This window comes from Hylobates moloch, unplaced genomic scaffold (assembly GCF_009828535.3).
Source record: "Hylobates moloch isolate HMO894 unplaced genomic scaffold, HMol_V3 SCAFFOLD_12, whole genome shotgun sequence".
Lineage (NCBI taxonomy): Eukaryota > Metazoa > Chordata > Mammalia > Primates > Hylobatidae > Hylobates > Hylobates moloch.
In genome coordinates this window covers 81,029,347-81,052,444 of record NW_026652287.1, presented here as the reverse complement: position 1 = coordinate 81,052,444, position 23,098 = coordinate 81,029,347, and the positions used below count along the sequence as shown (strand labels likewise).

At 36.4% G+C, this 23,098-nt stretch overlaps 1 protein-coding gene across 7 annotated transcripts in view; it reads right to left on the bottom strand.

Annotated features, from left to right (window-relative positions):
• The window catches only part of ACSS3 (acyl-CoA synthetase short chain family member 3), a 357,152-nt gene that overhangs the window by 185,743 nt on the left and 148,311 nt on the right, over positions 1 to 23,098 (bottom strand). For all 7 annotated transcript variants that reach the window (XR_009208841.1, XR_009208840.1, XR_009208839.1 and 4 more), the window contains one exon: positions 9,286 to 9,430. Coding sequence is in view for 4 of the 7 variants with exons in the window: in XM_058424791.1 (XP_058280774.1) it covers positions 9,286 to 9,430 (145 nt within the window). In the remaining 3 variants the exon portion in view is untranslated. The remainder of the gene's footprint in view (positions 1 to 9,285; positions 9,431 to 23,098) is intronic.

Here is a 23,098-nt window from a genome sequence, read left to right as displayed (position 1 = left end):
GGGGGTGGGTTCCCCCAATAGTGAAGGCTTCTCTGAACTGCTGTGGCCAGGTTGGTCTTTTCTCCATGCTACAAATGCACAAAGCTTTGTTGTTACATTATCACACTACCATTCAGTAGCTTTTGTGTATTTCTCACTGGGCAAACTATAAACTCTTGAAATTCAGGAATCATGTTTTAATTCATCTTTATGGCCCCACTGCCTAATTCAATAAATAATACACAATAAGCATTCAGTATGTGTCTGAGGAATACATCACTGAAGCCTTTGTTCTTAATCTCTAGCATGCCACCTATGAGACTTCAATTTCAGGTATTATTTAATTCCCTGGACTTATAATTTATTGACATTAACAGGTTACAATTATTTATGTGTAAGATCTGATATTTATTTGGCCTGTGAAATGAAAGAGTACTTGTGGCAGGAACTCCTAATTCCCCATCAAGATGCCTCCACCTACACTACTTTCTCCAGCCTTCCTAGCAGCTGATGGCCAAATGGGATGTGTGTAGAAGGCATATATGATATTTCTCTGTGTGGATATTAAAATAGCATGTCCATTCCTCTATAGCCTCCTCCACCTTCCCAAGAGTTGGGATATACATATCTTTGCCACAGCTTCAATGATGCAGATGAAGGCAATGAGCTAGAAGATGAAGGTACAATAAGACTTAATAATCTTGGGTCATGCCAAGCTAAACCTCATAATCTTTAGATTATTATAAAAGACAAATGCATTATTTAAAAAATTAAGCCACTATTTTACTGCACATCCTTATTTTAGCAGCTTAGCCTTTGACCTAACATTTAAAAATTTGGGTGGAGGGGGGGATAGTGTATCAATTATTAAGTAAAGGTTTAATTATGAAAATCATCCTTAAAGTGTATGTGTGTATGTGAAAGAAAGAGAACTAAAATACTTACAACAGATAATCTTCTTTTCCCAGAATTCTACTTGAAAATTATACAGAAACAATTTCTTAGAATGCTCACAAAAGACCTGAAAACATGGGGAGGAAGCAGGGCATTTACAGGTAACTGCTGCATAATTGTTTCAGTCAGACTTCTTTCAAACACACTGGATGTAGCCAGGGATCCAAGTCCAGGCACATACACAGAATAGCTTCCAGAATCTCATGGTACAAACTGTATCTATCCTATCCCTTAACTTCCCACATGTAAATAAATACTGCTGTTCTAAGGGGATTTTCGTTATGGGGTGCCAATTCATTTGTCATCTCCTTGTTTCCAATCTTACCTACTACGGTCTCTTCATCTTCAGAGATGCCAAAGTGATTTCTTTGACAATATGGAGCTTCCCATCATCCTTGGAATTAGATACAGTCTTGACCATGGCCTGCAAGGTTCTATATGATCTGACTCCTGGATACTCACCTAACCTCACTTTCTACCATTTTCTTCTCATGAGGTATGAGTCCTCATGGCTTTTCCAATGGTCTGAATCTACTCTTGTTTCAGAGCCCTAATACAATTTTCACTCAAATATTCACATTGTTCCTATCCCACTCTTTATTTGAGTCTATACTCAAATGTCATTTCATAAGTGACAAGTACTTTCCCTGACAAGCCTATCTCAAATGGCAGGCAAAGTCCCTCTCTAGCCTTTTATTGTTCTTCACTTATACCTCATTTATATTGTATTATCTTTTTATTCATAGTACATATTCCCAACTAGAATGCAATTTTCTTAAAGATTATTTTATGCACTACTGAAACCCATGGTGTCTCTAGTAGTGTCAAATATATATTATGTGTTCCACAAGCACGTTTTCAATAAATAAATTTCACACCGTGATCATTCTAGTCCAAGAAAATAAATTCAAAGCAGATGGCCTGCAGATTTTCAGGTAACTTTCTAAAAGACCAGGGTTTAGCCACCCTGAAGATAATTCAAATCTAGCAAGAACCTATCAATGAATGATAAATGCATTAAGCAAATGTAAGAATAAAAGCCATGGACCAGATTTCCAATTTCTAAAATGGCAAAGTAAGGTAAATGTTTTAATTAGGGCTTTAAATGAGACAGCACACAGACCTTCAAAGTCAGAAAATGAACTAAAATGAGAAAGATTCTCACCCTGTTTAAAAATAAAAATTCCTAATATATAAAAACAAAAATCACAATGTGATGGCAAGTGATACTTTTGGAAATAATCATTTATCTTAGATAATGATTAGATTTTACTTTCTTATAAATGAATTATTAAATGTTTATTCACAAACTCATTCACTACATAATATGACTCCATGTACTATGAGGCCTACATTAGCTACCGTGTAGGTGAAAAACTGAATAAAATATTACCCTTATCTCAAGGAGCTTTTTCTCTGGTAGGAAGATCACGTAGGTACCCTAATAACTGGATTAAAAAAGCAATAATGAACCAGTACATTAGAAGAAGGTGTAAGCAACGTGCTCTGGACTTCAAAGAGTGGTAAAATAGTTTCTGGTATCGGGGGGAGTGAAAAGAAGTGAGTTTATACATCCAACAGCGGTCTTGATTTCATGGACAATATAATTTCTAAAGATCTGGCTGAGAATATTCAGGGGATTGGTTGTATTGTTGCTCTTTTGGATTGAGTTTGAAATAATCTTTAGACACTTATAATTGTGAATAAATAGGGAAACTAGGAAATACTAAATTGTTGTTTCATCATTTAATAATTCCCTATACTTTCTATTAAAATTTGTCTAGTGCTTCTTTATATTGAGTCCTCTCAAAATTTAATCTAAATTTTAGTAAGTTGTAAAGTACTTTAAACCAAAGTTTCAGTTACAATTTTGATAAAAATTTAAGTCAGTATTTAGCATATACTCATCTATTTAAAATGAAATACAAATCTTTCTGCTTGTGTACATTATATGTACACAAGCATTATACAATATATACATTATAAATGCATTATACAACATGGCTCACAAAAACATATGGTTGGGTCAGACCACTTAAAATCAATGTAACTAGAACCTTTTAACATTAATAAATGCATTACCACAGCATTATCTTCTATAGATCCTTAAACGCGGCACTGGTGCTTCCTGTTGCATAATATTCTACTGGCAAGCTTTCATTTCCAAATTTGCTTTCAAAGAATGGCCAGTAGAGACTGAGAGAGTGTAGACCTTAATGTTAATTATTTTTTAAACAGGGCAAATGTCTTCTCAACTTTAGATTCCTAAAATCATTTAACTCACCAACAGCTCACCAAAGAATCTTTATTATTTTTGTTAAGGTTTTCAAATATTGGTAAGGTCTTCTCTTTAATTGTGAGAATGTCTCTCTCCAAAACTTCAAAACATGGCATGCTAACAATCCAATAGAAAAATTACTGGACAAAAGATATTAATGGCACTTCAGAAAAGAGCATCAGCATTTGGTCAGGTGTGGTGGCTCAAACCTTTAATTCTAACACTTTGGGAGGCTGAGACGGGAGGATTGCTTGAGCCCAGGAGTTTGAGACCAGCCTGGGATATAGCGAGATATCATCTCAGCAAACATAAAATAAAACAAAATAAAAGACAAATGTCCATTAAGCACAGGACAAGAAGTTCAACTTCATTTGTCATCAGGGAAAAAAAAATTAAATCACAATGCAATACCACTATGCATTCACTAGAAAGGGCAAAATTCGAAAGATCTGGAATTGTCAACACTGTGTTGACAGCTAGCATTCTCATAAATTGCAGATAGAAATATAAATTAGTGCAACCACTCTGGAAAATTGTTTGGCACTATCTACTCATGTCCAACGTGGGCATACCCTATGAACAATTCATCTCATTCCTAAGCACATCCCCAACACAATGCATAAATATTGTCAACAAAATTTGTGTACACATGTATTTATAGCAACACTATTTGTAACAGTCCCAAACCAGACATTACCCAAATAACCAAACTACAACCTCTTGCAATGAAATGAATGAAACTCATCACCAGAAAGTTGAGTGAAAAAATCCAGACACAAAAGAGTACATTGTATTACTCAATTTGTATAAAGCTCAAAAGCAGGTAAACCTTTAGATGTCTGAATAGCAATCATGTGGGGGCTGAGGATGACTCAACAGAGGAATAACAAGGGCTTCTGGGGGCCTGGAAATATTCTGTTTCTTTGTTGCTTACATGGAATTATCCTGTTTGTGAAAATCTAACAAAATTTATTCTTGTGATCTGTTCTCCTATCTGAATATATATTATATATCAATAAAAGTTCAAAAATTGCATGCCAGGAAAAGAAATGCATGAACGACTATAACTTCTATTTCATACTAGCATCATTCCCCTATTTACCAAGCATGGAAAAGGTAATTTAACTTACAGAGACACACTTTTTAGTGGCACTGACTATAATATAAATGAAGTTTTTTTTTTTTTATTTAAGAAATTTAAGGAAAGGAAACTGATAATACAAGCCACTGCATCCTTTCCCCTGAACAAAGACAACCATTGACAGGGCTGAATTTCTGCAAGTCCTGGTTTTTGTGTCTTAAGTGTTTGCTTAAGGAAATACTGATGTGACAGATGAAAAAAATGTCAGATTATCTTACTCTGACATATGTCTGAGTAGATGGAATACATACTTTGAAGAAAATATCCTACAAGGCAGGGGTTGGAAGGAAGAATTCTCATGGGACATGGCCCTTGATTTCAGAATAATTTTCTCCTCTAAATTATTTTAGCTTTGTAATTACAATTACTGCCGTAATTATGCTTCAAAAAATTACCTTTAGTTAAGATAATAGGAATTTGCAGTTTGAATTAAATCAGGAAAATTTAACACATAATTGGTTTTATCAATTTTCCCAGTATACATGTATTCGTGAAAATTGCCTAAATGCCCTTCAGGGGTCACATTCTTATTTAGTGAATAAATACATAAAAATTCATAATTGTTGAAATAAAAAACAGAGCACGCTTGCCACACACAGAATTAAATTCAAAATAAAATTAGTGATGGTGAAACTAAATATGAAGATACTTTAAAATGACTAGTACTATATATATAACATATACGTACACATACAAATACACTCTCACACATACCTTTTATTTCACTGAGGCTTAACGTAACGACTAACTTGAAAAGAGCTAACAAGAGCAAGGATACAATAAAAACATACATGTCCTCTAGAATGCAGATCTTCAGAGTTATAAGTGTGGGAAATCCAAGGAGGATATATTCATCCTGAACTAGCAAGCTGAATGTAAATAAATTAAGATCCTTCACAGATAGAAATGGAATTTACTTGGAAAGATAATCCAATTCCATTACTGATACAATTTAAATCTAAGACATTCCTGCAGTAAAAGAAGCTAGAGTCACTTAGAAATTTCAAAAAGTATTTCATTCATTTATTCTTTCATTGACTCATTCATCATTCAACAACTATACACTACATGCAAGGCACCATTCTGCAAACAAATACAAAGTCACTGCCTTCATGGAATTTACATTCTAGAAGAGAAAATGACACTAAAAAAGACAGATAAATAAAATGTAAGGAATGATACTAATAAATGCTAAATTTGAAAGAAAGTGAAAAAATGAATTTATGAAGTGGTGTGGAAAGGAACATTTGTATAAATACAATGGTCAGAAAACATCTCACTGAGAACATAACATTCAGGTAACATAGACCATAAGATATCTGGAGGAAAAATTATTTCAAGTGGAGGGTAGGCAATCGGGATAATTTCAGGCATTAACTCTTCCAGAAATCTCCCTAGACTCCATTTACCTCTGGCAAAGTTGGCTGCCTTCACATGTGTTCCTACAGAATATAACATTAACCCCTATCATGACCCTTATTCAGTTATATTGAAATTGCCTGTTTACATGTTTTCTTATCTCTTTGACAATAGGAAATGGATTCATTTACTTTGTATCTCTAATTCCTATCAGGGTTTGGCATACAAGACTAATATTTGCTGAGTGAATGATGGATCTTGAACTAGGCCCAAATCTCTGTACAAAAACCTTAATAAAGGGTTATTTAAAATATTTTCAGATCTATAGAAAAAATGAGTTTTAGAAAACCTCTGCTTCTGAATCATTCTGTTAAATTTTCAGATCTTTCGTGTTACTAAGACAAGATAGCCTGTCTTGTTGGCTCATTAATTAAATAAGAAATACAGACTAATTTAATCAAGTATTATCTAGCCAGAAACTTCTGGTAGAAATGAAACATGGGAGAGTAAAACAAGTAATGTACAAAGGCACTTCTTTTTGTTTGTTTTCAATGGAATCACCCATTAAATCTTTCTTTCTCTCTCTTCTCTACTTAATAAAATAAAGGCCACAGGGAATCAGAAGCAAGTAATCAAAGTAGCACACAATGCTTCTCTCTTTCCTAACAGTTCTTCCTTTAGTACTTTAGAGAAGAAAAGCCTGGGGAATCAGAGGCTGTCAGCAGGTGAGAGAAACAGTCCTTTAAACTACTTTGATGTCAGGCTACACTGAAACCAGGGAACCAGCACAAACACAGAAAGGGTTTGAAAGAGGAGTTAGCAGAAAAGCTTCTAAGCAAAACATATGTGTATAATTGTCATATACACTTATGTAATTAATTAATTGAAAACCAACAACAGAAAATGAGAATGTCAACAACTCTTCTTATTTTAGGTTTCTCTAAAGCTTTTTCCTTGACTCCAATGTTTGATTATGTATCAAATTAAATATGTGGATATAGGTAATATTTTTACAATATGTAAGTAAACTTACATATTTGTGTACCAATAAGAATTTGCCAGTATTTTCATGAGAGTGCAGCAATATGCCAAAATCACAGGCACAATTTTTAATCATAGACTAAACCTCTTCTAAGCTGAAAATGCAATCCTAAAACAAAACATAGATTATAATAGGTTTTCAGGAAATCGACATTATCTCTTATAATGGAACGCAGCCTCATAAGAATAACAAGCTTATTTGGTAACAGAGTGCCTTTCTAACTCATCCCAATGTGAGAGCTGTCTCTGTATACTCAATCCCAAAAATACAGTTTTCAGTTACAGACCAATAAAAAATACCAAACGATATATTGCAGCATTATTTTGCTTTTTTCTGTCTTGAGCTGCCCAGCATTTGAACCCCATTCTTACTAGACTGAAATTCCCCTTGTTTGCATCCTAGAGGGAGACAGAGCCACAGTTCCTACTATTAAATCAAAAGAGGACAAGAAATTTCTTCCCCACTGCCTCATTGTTTAGGCAAGTCACCTAAGTTTGGCCAACTAGTGCTGTACGATAGATGCCTTGAAAGCAATGACTTGACTTCACCATACCCTGAGAAAGACCCTGTATGACAGGCACACCCGAATATGTGTTCAGAGTTCTGAGCTAGGGAATACAAATCCAGCAGTGGCCAATCCACACATCCATTCCTTATTTCTGAGGAATATGTCAGCCCTATCCCGTCTGGGATCGAGGCCCTTTGCTTTAGGTTAAATGGAAGCTGCCAGGTGGAGACTGTTAGGGGGATGGTGCTAAGTGAAGATGCTATAGAAACTGCGTGCTTTTTGCAAGTCGTGCAGTTCTCCTGCCCAGCCTACCACCAGTGGCCTCTCCCCTGGATGTAAGGCTCCAGTAAAACCCCATGTCTTGTATGGGGCTCTGGGCCTCTTCAACCTGGTGCCATCCCCACTGGAGTCAGTAGGGGTTCGGCACTACAGATGTTCCTACTCTGTCTTTCAATGTAGAAGACTGACTCAAGGCAGCAAGTCTAGTTATTGGACAGTTTGTGGGTTCTTCTTAACTGCTCGCTTCTGCTCTTTCTCCCTTCGGGTTTACCATTTTTCTAAGCCTGGCTCTTCAGTGTTCCCTTTTCATAAGGTCTTTTTTTTTTATGTTTAAATCAGCTGAGGTTGGAATTTGTTGCTACAACCAGGCTGATACCCAGCCTAGCAAACTGGTCTAGTTCTTCTCTCTTATTTGCAACAACTCAGGACTGGAAAGGTGATTCTTTAGTCTGGGTTACCTTTCTTGAAATTTCTTACGAGGCAAAATAAGAACTTGCTGATGAAAAAGAACATGATTTCAAAGAGTCAGGGAGAGTTGATGAAACTTTCTAAAAATGGAATGGAACCCTTAAATGGGTTCAAAAAGCAAAAGAAGAGAATGCAATTTTAAAAGCCTTCATGTCAAAGCAAATGCCTCCAAACCCTAGCATGACAGACTCTGCTCAACTTCAGTTTCTCAACCCATGGCAATCTTACCACTCAGCAGACATGAGCTATGTGTGCAGACATCACAACTCAGGGAGGTGGGGTTATCAGCATCTTTTAGGTGGAGGCAGGGATGCTGCTAAATGTCATGCCATGTACATGGCAGCACCCACAACAAAATACTATCCGATCCAAAATATCAATAGTGCCAAAGTTAAGAAATCCTGCCTTGCACCGTTTACCTCTCTTTAAATCATTTTTAGTAAATGTTCCACAGAGCTTGAATAACTTTCCCACAGTGCACAATTCCCAAATACTTTTTATAATTACTTCTGATGCATTATTTCTACCCTAATGTTAATAAAAGAGAAAAATCTCATAACTCATCACTTAATATCATGATCCACCTAAGAACTACACAGATGGGAAAGAACCCAAAAGAGCAAATAAGCCAAAGGAATGACCATGTTCAAAGGCCCAGGAGTATCTAAAGGAATAACAAGACATCTAGGGTAAAAGAAAGGGTTGTGTGCATGGTCAAGAATTTTGGAAAATGAAGCTTGGAAGGAATGCTATGACCAGATTTCAAAGTGTCTTAGACACCACAGCAATCTAGATTTTACTCTCTGAATAACAGCTTTTTTTAAGAAATAGATTTTTAAGTGGCATAGAGAAATATGTTGTTTCTTAGGAAGAACACCCTGGTCATCATCTAACATGAGCAGAGCCCGGTGACAGGGAAGGCAGTTAGAAGACTGTTTCAATAGTACAAGATCTGGGGAGCAGCCAAAGGTGATGGTAATGTGGATGAAGAGCAAAGACCAGAGGAAGACTGACACATATTTTCAGGATTTGCCATCCCCTCCCTGTAAAATAAGCATCATTTAGCACTGTGAAACATCAATTGAAGGCTATAAAAACTGTCTACATGAGTTAACACACCTGTATTCATTTCCAATGTGTATCAAAAGAAAACATGGCAACATATTTCAATGCATTAGAGAACTGAAGGCTCTACAATGAGAATATATGCTATTTAAGTAATTTCTATATGAATTCATACATACATATATATATATATATATAGTTTATCATATTACCTGCTCCAGAACTTCTTTGTAAGTAAATGTTGCTTTAGTGTTTGTAACAGGACTGTCATAGATGATAGCAATCTTATCCCCTTTACCATTTTCAATATGACGATCAATGGCATTGTAACAAATGTTAAGCATTCCTTCCACAAACCTGAAAAATAATTAAAAAGTAAAAGTTAATGATTGCTTTAAAAATATATTGTCACTTAATGAAGTTATTATATTTCTAGTTTGATAGAGCTGGCCTTAAAACAATGTTTCCTAGTGCATTCTATGTCAAGTAATGACAGCTGTAAACTAGATATTTAAGATGGTACACAATATACTTTTTTATTTTAATAAATATGTATTTATTTTGATGTGCACTAAAAAAAAATACATACCTCACACTTCCAGCTGGCGACTTTGTGGATTTTATTGCTTAGGATAAAACTAGAGTATAGAGCACCAAAATCAGCCTTTCTACATAGATGAAATAAATCGTATGTAAGTGCAGTGCAGAGGCACTGGGGATTGTGAAAGGGCAAATGGCAGATGTGTGACTAAAGTTTTGGTACCTGCTGCAAATAGAAAACCTTAGTGAAAAATTCTATTCTGCTCTGAAAGAGCTATATGTATTTTTTATTTCAGTTAAATGTGATGCCTTCAATTTCACAAAGAATAGATAAGCTCTTTTGTGCATGTTTGAAATGCTTCATAATTTGAATAAAGAAAGGACATGCATATAAAATATTTATTTTTGAAAGCCTTTGCAATTCAGTGCTTTTCATCTCTTAATTGATCAATATTTTCCTCTGAAAACACAGAAATCATGTAGATACATGGAATACTTTTTAAAGGAAATATAACTCATTTTTCCAAAAGAAAAGGCTTTACGTTTGCCACATTTTTAGTAAAATGGGAATTAGAATAAAATATGCAAGTACAGTAATGGTCTATTTCTTCCAATGTCAGACTACCAAATATAGTAACAATGCAAAATAACAGGAAAATATATTGAAGCAAATAAAAAAGCTCTTGTTAAATAGCTGAGTATCACTTTCAGGTATTCACTCAAAGAGCCCTGTGTGAAATGAAGCAGTGGATTAAAAGCAGCTATAGATACAGTGGCAGCATTAAAAAATAATAGCCACAGAGGCCGGGCTCAGTGGCTCATGCCTGTAATCCCAGCACTTTGGGAGGCTGAGGTGGGTGGATCACGAGGTCAGGAGTTCAAGACCAACCTGGCCAAGATGGTGAAAACCCGTCTTTACTAAAAATACAAAAAATTAGCCAAGCACGGTTACAGGTGCCTGAAATTCCAGCTACTCGGGAGGCTGAGGCAGAGAACTGCTTGAACCCAGGAGGTGCAGGTTGCAGTGAGCCAAGATCACACCACTGCACTCCAGCCTGGGTGACAGAACAAAACTGTCTCAAAATAATAATAATAATAATAGCCACAGAAAGCAGTAGGAGGAAGAATCATTTAATCAAAGTCAGATGAACCTATGTATTTCAATAATAGCAAATTTGACTACCTACAGCATATCACAGAATTAATTAATATAATGATTCTGAATTCCCCTGTGACTGATCTCATGTTTGTTCAAAAATATTACCTCTTCCCAGCGCCCTACTCTTAGCAAAAGTATTTTGTCTCTTTCCTCGGCCGTTCCTCCAGGAGTGGAGACTCTGTCTCTTGATTTGGGGCTCATCCATGTACTTGCTTTGGCTAATGCAATGTCAGCAGACACGATGCAAGCAGAGGCTAGCTCTCCTGCACCACTACCTTCTCCAGGAGAACAGCTTCCCAGATATAACTGCTCCCTCCTCAACATGGCACCAAGAATGAATATCTGCAGGTGGGAACAGAGCCCAAAGAAGCAGAGGGCCCACCCCAGCTAGATTTATGTCTTGAAGCAATGCTCCCAACCATCCCCAGACAGTTTTGTTCAGTCACCCTGCAGACACATGGAAATAAACTCTTAATAGTTCATGCTATGGAGATTTTTGTGGTTCCTGGTTATACAGTATAATTGTGGCCATAAATATCTAACACACTAACAAAAAGGTAAAGTTGTCATTCTGTGGCGGAAGTAAGGAAAGGTGTTTTATAGAATTTCCCACGAAAATCTTTATATATATATATATATATATATATATATATATACCTGAAAAAAAAAAATTTCTGACAGGGGAACTATTTACTTGCTAGAACACTTCTTGATAATATCATTATTCTCTTATCCTTCATCTATGACTTCTATTCTACCATTCTTTATGATCAATATTCAATTATGTTCATGATATTTTACCCAAAAAGGGGGCTTCCCTCAATTCCACAGAATTTACTTTGTCATTTATTTGCATTATTCTTCTTTTACTTCTTTGCCAGCTCTTTTTCAAAATGTTTGTTGCATCTTGTTTTCTCTGCTTCATCTTTTATTGGCTGTGATATCTCACGTTCCATATGCATCCCTTTGCTCACACTACAGTTTCTCTCTGGATGATGCCTATACTCTTCTGGTTTCAACTTCCACTTTGATCTCCAGCCCTAATCTTCTTTTCTGAGCTCCATACCTTATAGCCAAAAGTCTGCAGGACATCTCTACTTAAAAAGAACAACCTGTCTAAAATTATACTCATTTCTCTCCACCTCCACCCCCACAGCTCCATCACAACTGCAAATATGCTCCTCCTCCTGTTTTCTATATTTCAAGGAACTATGTTGCATCCAGTGGCCTGAATTAGAAACTCTAAAGTCAGATTTGTACCCTCACTCTTCATATTCATTTATATATAATGTCACATCTTATAGAGCCTTTATTGTGTCTGTAATGGTTTGGTTCTCTCATGGATTACAGTGAGTGCATCCTAATTAATCTCCCTATTTTAGACCTGACCCCATTCACTCAAGCCATCTCCATATGCTGCTATAATGGCTTTGTTCAATGTAAATATTATGTAAATATGTCAATGAAAATATTTCAAATGGTGCTCAAAATTATTTAACATATTTCTCCAAAGTTCAAGATAAAAACTATATACCTCTAGATCAGCGGTCCCCAAATTTTTGGCATCAGGGACTGGTTTCATGAAAGAATGTTTTCACGGAACCGGGGTGGGGGAAGGGTATGGCTTCAGGATGATTCAAGTGCATTACATTTATTGTGCACTTTATATTATTATTACATTATAACATATAATGAAATAATACAACTCACCATAATGTAGAATCAGTGGGAGCCCTGAGCTTGTTTTCCTTTAACTAGACAGTCCCATCTTGCGGTGATGGAGACAGTGACAAATCATCAAGCATTAGATTCTCATAAGGAGAGTGCAACCTAGACTCCTCACATGTGCAGTTCACAATATGGCTTGTGCTCCTATGAGAATCTAATGCTACCCCTGATCTGACAGGAGTTGGAGCTCAGGCAGTAATGTGAGCAGTGGGAAGCAGCTATAAGTACAGATGAAGCTTTGCTCAGTCACCTACTGCTCACCTCCTGCTGTGTGGCCCAGTTCCTAACACGCCACAGACTGGTACCAGTCCATGGCCCTAGGGTTGGGGACACCTGCTCTAGATGACATTCAAAATCCATTGATCTACTCTGTTTCATTTCCACTCATCCAACTTCACAACTCCAGCTGTACTGATTACAAAGTTTGCAGTTCCTTGAATTCAGTCAGCTTCCACTTCTGTGGCTGTCCTTCATTTTACCACCACCCTCCCCAAGTAGTTCGAAAGCCCTGTGTACCTGTGTATGTTTCTCCACCATAGCACTTATTACATAGCTTAACTTAGAACATTGCTCCACTCAGATGTTTCCTTCATTGCACTGTAATCTACCTGAATGCAGAGACAATGTCATATTCTTCTTGTAGTCTTAAAAAGAGTCTTAAAGACTACAAGAAGAATATGACACTGTTTTAGATCCTAAGATTACAAGGAGAATATATACAGCACTTGCCATGTATTAGTCACTCAATATTTGTTTGATGAATGAATGAATGAGAATGTTAGTAAACTTTCAAGAAGCATAGGATTTAGGACCCAGATAGAGTAACTAGGGAAGTTTTTACTCTCCATTTTAAAGTCAAGGGAATAGAGATAAGACTAATACCCAGGGCACGTGGTTAGGAATTGGAGAAAGCCATACCTGAAACCCAAGTCTAGATGTCTAAACTGGTGTTATAGTTGGCAACATCATATTCACTCATTCATTTATAGATTATTATTTTTTTCTCTGTTCCAGTTGATTGATTCTTTTCTGTCATCTGCATGCTGCTGTTGAGCCCATTCCTGAGTTTTCATTTTCATTACTGTATTTTTAAGTTCTAAAATTTCCATTTGGTTATTTTTTATATATTCCATTTATTTGCTGATGATTTCTATTTATTTATGGAAACTTCCTAAAAAATTGTTTTGAGTGTGTTCATAATTGTTCATTGAAGCACTTTTATGATGGCTGCTTTAAAATACTTGTCAGGTAGTTCCAAACTCTATCATCTCAGTGCTGGCACCCATTGATTGTTTTTCTTATTCAGAGTGAAATGTTCCTGATTCTTGCATAACACATAATTTTTGGATCTTTGTATCATGAGTAAATCATATCTAGACATCTCAGGTCTTATATTACAAGACTCTGCAGATTACTGAATAATCTGATTTAACATACACTCTTTGGGTGATGGTTATGCTGAAGCCCAGAGTTCACCACTATGCAATATATGCACGTCACAAAGCTGTACTTGTACCCTCTCAATCTATAAAAATAAAAATTAAAAAATAAACAAAAATAATAATCTGATTTAAATCTTCTGTTTTAGCAGGTCTTCTCTGACACTGTGCTGGTGGGCAGGGAGCCACCTCATTACTACCAGGCACAGGTATAAGTCCCAATTAGGCACAGGTATAAGTCCCAATTAATCTCCAGATTTCCTTGATACCACATCAGCTGGGGGATGGCTCATGAATGATGGGTCAGGGTAATAATTCAAGCTCCCAAGCGGTTTTTACAACTTTTCATCCTAGATGAAAGGAGAAGGGCACTTTGTGACTGCTCCCGCATACCCTTCATATCCTCCCACATGGCTGGGTGGGAGGACCTTCTTACCTCCTTACCTTAGCCAGAATGAACGTTTCATCTCCCCACATAAACTAATCTGACCCCACTGAGGGAGGAGGCAATGTCTGGGGCACCTTGCTACACCTTGGCAAGAGCAGAAATCTAGACTCTCCAGCAGGTCTTTACTGGTAAGGATGAAATTGAGGCCACAGTATTTTTCTGGAGTGTTTGGCTGGATTAGGACAGCACTCACCTAAAAGTTTTCTGTCTTGCCATGCTGTCCCTTTCTTGGTTCTGTAGTCAGAGAGAGAAAGTTTTTATTGGGGCTTTTTAAAATCTGTGCCTATTGGTGCTTCTCGGTTGCCAGCTTCTTAAGAACCCAGTTGAGTTATAAAAAGAAAGAAAAAAAGAAAACCCAGGGAACTCATGGCCATGCCATTCCTCACATCCCCAGATTTCCTAGCTGGTTGACCTTCTCTCTACCTTTCAGAGTCTTCTTACGTGTGTTTGATATACAACATCCTAGGTTTTTTATTGTATTTAGCAGGAAGTATATTTTCTCTGTCTTGTCTCGAAAACAGAAGTCTCTAAATAACATTTATCAATCTTTTACTCTAGTCCAAGACTTCATATCATATATGTTAACAAATTTAATTTTAAAAAACCTTTCCCTATGAAGCAGGTATTATTATTAATCCCATTTTACATACAAGGAAACTCATCACAGCAACTTGCTCACGGCAGTCTGATTACAGAACCAAACCCTTAAACATACAACACTACTTCTATAAACAATACTCAAAAAACTTGAACTTGGAATTTTTTTTCAATTGTTGGCAACTTTAGAGTAGTTTAATATTGAAAATATTAACATCCTAGGATTTTCTTTTTTAAAAGTACCTTTAGACAATTTTCTTTTTTAAAATAAGAGTACCTTTTGGAGGAGGCAATATAAAGATCCAAATGAGGGTAGGTTCTGCAGGCAATGTTACACAGAACTGCTGCAGGAGATAGCAAATCAGCATAGTCCAGAGGCAGTTACAGGTAATGAATCTACCAATATAAATTGGCTAAGCTTAGAGATTGGTTTACTGCGGCTGACTAGACCAAGTGACCTGCAAGAAGCCGCCCAGTTCAAAGATTTGATTATTCTACTATGACAAGTTTCTTATTCCATTTTAAATAAAATCATTTCAGTAAAGGCCGATTGAATGCCTTCTATGTGCTGACTCTCCACTGTTCCTTCTAAATTCGTGGGCAGGTTTTAAATGGTTTGTCTCCCCAGATTGTAAAAGTAACTAATGTTCACTGTAAAAATACTAAAAAGTATACTTTAGAGTAGTTTCTATTCTTTCTATATACAAACATACTTGTTATGTAGTTTAATAGTTTGCCTCTGTGTTGAGGACTGCATTACGAGTTTTTCCCAAGGGCCTGAGGAATTCTCAAAAATTATGGTAATGATGGCATAATATTCCATTCAATGGCTATTCAGTAATAAAATTAATCCTGTGTTGTTACTAATTGCCTTTCACAACATTGTCATTATTTTAAATGATCCTAGGATGATGTTTCTTGCAGACAAATATTGGTCACACTGCTTTCTAATTACATTAGCAGGCTACGTTCCCACAATCAAACACATGCATGCATATTAAAATTGAATAATCAAATTGCTTTCTGGAAATACTTAATTAATCTATATTATCATCAGCACTCCCTGAATCTAACATGAGCATCTAACTCCTCTCAATGCAGATGACTCTCAATCTTCTCCTTTTTTTTAGATGCAGTCTTGCTCTGTTGCCAGGCTGGAGTGCAGTGGCATGATCTCGGCTCACTGCAACCTCTGCCTCCCAGGCTCAAGCAATTCTCCTGCCTCAGCCTCCTGAGTAGCTGGGACTACAGATGTGCACCACCAAACCCAGCTAATTTTTTTTTTTTTTTGTAGTTTTAGTAGAAATGGGGTTTCACCATGTTGGCCAGTATGGTCTTGATCTCTTGACCTGGTGATCTGCCCGCCTCGGCCTCCTGAAGTGGTGATATTACAGGTGTGAGCCACTGCACATGGCCAATCTTCTCCAATTTGAAAAGCGAAACATAGTTTTAATTCTGGTTTCTTTGGTTACTATAATTAAGCCACACATACCCTACCCCACTTATGCTCCGTGAACCCTCACCTATGCCCATGCACATGCACAGACATCACACAAATTTTCTGGGCCTAAAGTGTAACTTTCTGAGATAGGAGTCTCTCCATAGAGGATCCTGTACAAGATTTAAGACTTGTGGAACAGGAACAAGGCTCTATATGACTTCCAGAAAGTCTAGAAATCCTACTCTCATTGCCTCTTCTTCCTCAAACAATCATAGAAAGAAGGATTTTAGCAACCAAAACCTCCCTTAACTGACAAGTGAAAAAGGATCTTTATTCAGATTCTGAAATGTACTTCACTCAACTACCGATATCTTGACACTCAGATGAGTGCATGTGTGTATATAAGTGTGTATATATATATATATATATGCAAGAATATGTGTGTGTGTGTGTGTGTGTGCGCATAAAAGAGAAGAGAACATAAAGCCAGGGTATGGGGAGAGAATATTTTCAACATATTTAACAAGGTAAAGACATATTTGCAATATTTAAAGTGTTTCTACAAATTAATAAGAAAAACCTTAAAAATCCAATAGGCAAACAATTACAGAATGATATCCACTGATGAAAACAAAATGAAAATGACCAGTAAGTATAAAAAAAAGATGCTCAACCTTAGTAAGTCAAGAAAATTAATATTAAAATTTTAAGATGTCATTTGCCTCTCTGACTTGATGGTAAAAAATCATACATAGTTATAGTGACAGTGAAGAGAAAACAGCATTCTCGTATAATGTTGGTGAGCAAATAAATTTGTTCAGCAACTTAGGAGGGCTCAAAATCAGTATCTATTAATATTTTAAATACATATTATGCATCATTAAAGGAATGCAATATATATGTGATACACACATATATCAATATGAAACAATGATCAAAATTACCTTTTTACACAGCCAGAGCAAGTTGCCTGTGTGTTTATCTATGTTTTCTATTATATGAATGCACAAGCAGTATGGAAAAATGCTTAAGAAAATAATAGTGGTAAACTCCAAGTAAGAGAAAAATTGGAGGGCAGTAATAGAAAAGGGATAGTCCATATTTTTTATGTAATAAAACTTCTGTGTTATTTGAGCACATATTTACATACTGAATGGGTGATTTAAATATTTTTAAATAAAAAAATATAAATTTTAATGGTCTAGCTTGCTTAGCTTTTGGTTAACTAACTCATCAACTTAATAATCAGCATAATTATAATCAAATAAAAATATTTAAGTAAAAATATAACTTTAAATTTTTCTTCTGGTAAAAAGAAGCATTTCTTCCACTTATAACAACATCTAAACTCAGTTTTATGAAACTAAAATCTGGGCCATAAAAATCTTGCTTCTGCCTTTTATTTTCTCAACAGAATCAACCTCAAACAGCTGAAAAGTCAATAATAAATGGCTACACAGAAGCTTCAGATCACAAAGAGAGATATGCTATCAATCATCATTCCTGCTGTCTATCATGATTTTGGTTGCCTTCCTTCTAGGCATTTGTAAGATTGCAATTTCTTTTTTTTTTTTTTTTTTTTTGAAAGTGGAAACCGAAAACTGGAAACTGGAAGATTGCACTTTCATACCCACTTGAAATGAGGCATGGCCATGTCGTTTTCTGTAGCCCAGGGCCTAACAAGGGAAGGAATGCAAGCAAAGTAGTCTCCAAAAGCCAGTGGGTACTTACTACATATCCTCCTCCCTGCCTCCCTGTTACAAAGGCCAGTGACATCCCAAATGTTGACTGTACTGTCAGCCTATATCTCTGAGTGAGGATGGATGGCCTGGGGCAAATCTTCCTAATAACCCAAGATCAATTTGTAGGATGAGCGAGAAATACCTGGGCTATGATGTACTAGGAAGATTTGGGGGTTATTTCTGCAGCATATCTTAGGCTATTCTGACTGATATAAAATTCTTAAGATCTATCAGTTTCGGCAAATTCAAATAAACTTTGAAATTGTCGTATTTCATAATTTAAGAGGCAGAGGGATACATTCCAGGGCAAATGAAATGGGAAGAATCTCAGCTCCCGTAAATAAACAGTCACTACAGAAATGTTAGATGTCCTTGTAAAGAAGTCAAAGATGCACCTTCATCATGTGAGCTCTGAGAGACAGGACTGAGGGCCTCCCCAAAGCGATCTGTAAAGAAGATAGCTTTTAAAATTCCTTCTGGACTTCTTATTTTACATAATTTTCTATTTTCTCCTATAATCACACCTATGAATAGCCACTGCACTCCAGCCTGGGCAACACGGTGAGACCCCATCTCAAAAAAAAAAAAAAAAGGTAATTTTGTATTTGTCCTTGCCCCTCACTCATTAATGCCTACTAACTCACATTCAGCATAAAAACCTGGACTGAGCCCTTTGAGAGAATCTTGCTTGAATCTGATTTGTTCTCTTCTTCACCTTAGCCTACCCTGAGTCTTCGTTGTCTTTCCTAATGTTAACTTCACCCATTCTGTGTTTGACTGTGGCCTTGTTTATCAAATAAGTGAGACTAAGGCATGTATTTGGTTCACACACTGAGCTAAGTCAATGAATGTGTGTGGGTATCTGAAGGGTTTTTAAGAGGTAGGGAGCCTGTCCTCCATGGTCTTGATCTCTGGGTGCCAGAAGTGGCTGGTAGCAAATGTTCACATGATTCTTCTCTTCCCATCAATTTTTTCATCACTGCCAATTTCCATCCTTCCCTTTTCTGAGAGCTAAAAATTTTTAATTTAAATATATATTTACTGTTCAAATATTATAAAAGGGAATAAGACTGATACTGTAAAAAAAAAAAGTCTTTCAGAGTGAATGATAGCCTTTTTTCAGAGAGTAATGGACAGCTTTTAATCTGCAAATTTGGTTACTGAGCTACAGAAAGTTAAATTAGTAAAATCTAAAATGTTTCTCTCAATTCCACTATCCTCTCCCATTCCAAGAACAAAGCTGAATATATTTTTAACAGTGTGGCCTATAATATGAAATTCTCAAAAAGTGCCATGTCGCACTTTGTATGAAATAACTGTTGAAAGCTTCCTCCAACACAACCATATTTAGTAGTCATAATGTTGCAACGTTATCTGTGCTCTCAGTCACTGATTTCTGCACTTTGCATGTATTTATTATTAAATAACTGAAAAGTTCAGGTTTATATTTACACTCTGTTCTGAGCTTCCTTCTTAGAATAACATTACAATTTATTTCCTTGATGACCTCCTATATACATGGGTCTTAATCACAATTTATAAATAAATAAACAATAAAACAAATGCACTTCAGGCTCTTTTTCTAAAGTAAAATCAACCAAAGCCAACATATTGGAAACAATTCAAAGATGAAGGCTACATTTGATTATCCATATACTAAAAAAATATGAATATATAATCTTTATAAAAAAATTCATTATATCATAAGAAGACTACAACAGATTAGAATCCCAAATATTAACTATAATAATTTTTCTATTCAAAAGTGTTTCTATTGAATAAATTTCATAATAATTTTCTATTGATTAGACCAGAGACTGTGAAGGAAGGGGAAACATTATAACTGGGAACACGTTCTCCACTCTCAGAACGAAAACTGGTTTGCAATAACTATGATAAGAAGCAAAATGTGGCAAATTTCCTGACAGAGGTACAAGCTCAGCATGATGAAAGCACAGAATAAAAAAGAGGTTAATTCTAAACTAGGGAATGTGGTAAGGAGCTGATGGATGTGAAAAGCAACATAGTACAGTGTTAAGGCATGAGCTTTGAGGCCAACAGACTAGGGTTCGAATCTTAGCCATGTCATTTGCTAGTTATTTATATGACTGCAGACAAATTAACATGTCTAAACCTTTCTTTTTTTCATCTATAAACCTCAGGGGAAAAATTTTAAAGAACTGTATCAAGACAATGCTATGAGAATTTAACACAAATTAACTCACTTAATCGTCATAAGGACTCTGTGAGGTAAATACAGTAGGTCTTCATTTAACATCATCAATAGGATTTTGGAAATGGAGACTTTAAGCAAAATGACATATAAGGAAACTAATTTCACCACAGGCTAATTGATATAAACAAGTGTTAAGTTCCTAGGGCATATTTCTGGTCACAAAAACATCATCAAATTTCTAAATAAGGACCCAAAACCCTTCTAATATTAAACACTGAAATAAATGTGAGCTATCCATACATTTAAAAAAGATAAATAACAACCACTAAGAGCATTATTTACCCAATTATTCAGCTCAGGGTTGTGGGTGGCTGGAGCCTGTCTCAGCAACTCAGGGGAAAGGGCAGGAACCAGCCCCAGACAGGACACCATCCTATCACAGGGCACACTCACACACACACACACACACACACACAGACACACTCTCTCTCTCTCTCTCTCTCTCATACTGGGACCATTTAGATATGCCAATTCACCTTATGTGCACATCTTTAGGATGTGGAAGGAAACCAGAGTACCCAGAATAATCCCACCCATACATGGGGAGAACATGCAAACAACACACACAGACGGTGGCCCTGCCCAGGAACTGTTCTTTTGTTTTTTCCACTTCAATGTTACAACAAAACAAAGTTGAACAAAACGCCGTTATTCAAGGACCTACTACATCCGGTAATCCTCCTTTTACATATGAGGAAGCTGAGGTGGAGACAAGTTTCCTACCTCAGGTCCACACACAATGAGTGACACACTGGTATTAGGTGTTAGTCGGGCTCTGAGTCTCAACTATTCTGTGCTAATGTGTTAATGTGAGAGTGTTCATGCCTTCCATGATCATAATTTTATACACATTTCATTGGCTCCTTTCAATAACCCCATCAGACAATTACTATTATCACACACATTAACAGATGAGCAGACTGGCTAAGGTGAGTTAGGAGGGCATAGCTCTATGGCCACAGGTAGAATGGGCAGGAGCAGGACACAAGTGGAGGGTGATCATTTATAGTGTTTTGAAACAATGAAGTGTGTTGTGATAACAAAGATGGAAGCAGGGAGGTGTTTGAAAAATATGGAATACTGTAAAGGAAAATTTTAGAGGCAAACAGGAAAGGAGTAAGGAAAACAAATACCAAAGAAACCAAAGTTTTAGGGCTGGGGTCAGCAAACTCCAACTCACATGCCAAACTGGTCTACTATGTGTTTGTGCAAAGAAAACATTATTGGAACACATAACGGATTATGTGTATTCTCTGTGGCTGTTCCTGCTCTACAACAGCAGAACTGAGAGGTTGCAGTGGAACTGGTCTGGCCTGCAAAGCCAAAAATATTCAATCTGGTCCTGAAAAGAAAAGCTTTCCCACTCCCTTCCCTAGAGCAGCCCTGTCTAGTAACTTCTGTGACAATGGAAATGTTCTGTCTCTGCTGCTCAGTAGGGTAATGACTAGCCACATGTGTCTAACTAAATTTAAATTTAAATTAACTAAAATACAATAAAATTTAAAATTTAGTTCCTCCACCACAGTAGCCACCATACGAGTGCTCAATAGCCACATTTGGCTAATGCAACTGAGAAACTGATTTTTAAAGTTTAATTAAATTAAACAACTTTAAATTTCTACTATAAAGACACGTGTACACATATGTTCATTGCAGCACTTTGCACAATAGCAAAGACTTGGAACCAACCCAAATGTCCATCAGTGATAGACTGGATAAAGAAAACGTGGCACATATACACCGTGGAATACTATGCAGCCATAAAAAAGGATGAGTTCATGTCCTTTGCAGGGACATGGATGAAGCTGGAAACCATCATTCTCAGTAACTAACACAGGAACAGAAAACCAAATGTTCTCACTCATAAGTGGAAGTAGAACAATGAGAACATATGGGCACAGGGAGGGGAACATCACACACTGGGGCCTGTCAGCAGGTGGGGGGCAAGGGGAGGGATAGCATCAGGAGAAATACCTAATGTAGATAACCGGTTGATGGGTGCAGCAAACCACATGGCACATGTATACCTGTGTAACAAGCCTGCACGTTCTGTGCATGAATCCCAGAACTTAAAGTATAATCATAACAGAAGAAGAAAAAGAAAATGGTATGAGTGCACGTCTGCTTTTAAATATCCGTGTTCTTTTTTGTGTAATTTTGTGCCCTCCCAGACTCTCTGCTTTCTGTAGGCAGGGACCACGTGCTAGTTCATTAATGGCACACAACAAATGCTCAGTGATTATTTTAAAATAAAAGCTTGTAAGTGTTAATAAATGTGAAATTTAATATACTCTCCAGACACATTCTCCTTATAAATTATCTCCCAATACATTATCTTCTGACAAATAAAAAAAGGACTTCTATAAGGTAAATAGTCAGTGCTTAGCAAAAACAATGACTAGCTCAAAAGACTACTGTTGCAGAGAAACAGAGCAGGCTTTAAGTATTTTTAAGAGGGCAACATTTTGCTTTATTCACACAGTGATATCCCATCTAAATTACAGATACTTGGCCTTGGGAAGTATCAACTGACTGTTCCAGGAAACTCTCCAAATTGGGTAATTGCTTACTTGGAACAGAATAATAGCCTTATGTTAATTTACCACTAGGGATATTGTTTTTGTAAAAGTACTTGGAAAGCACATCTCTCCATAGCACAGATAATTATTTTAACAGAGAAACCTGATGTAAAGAC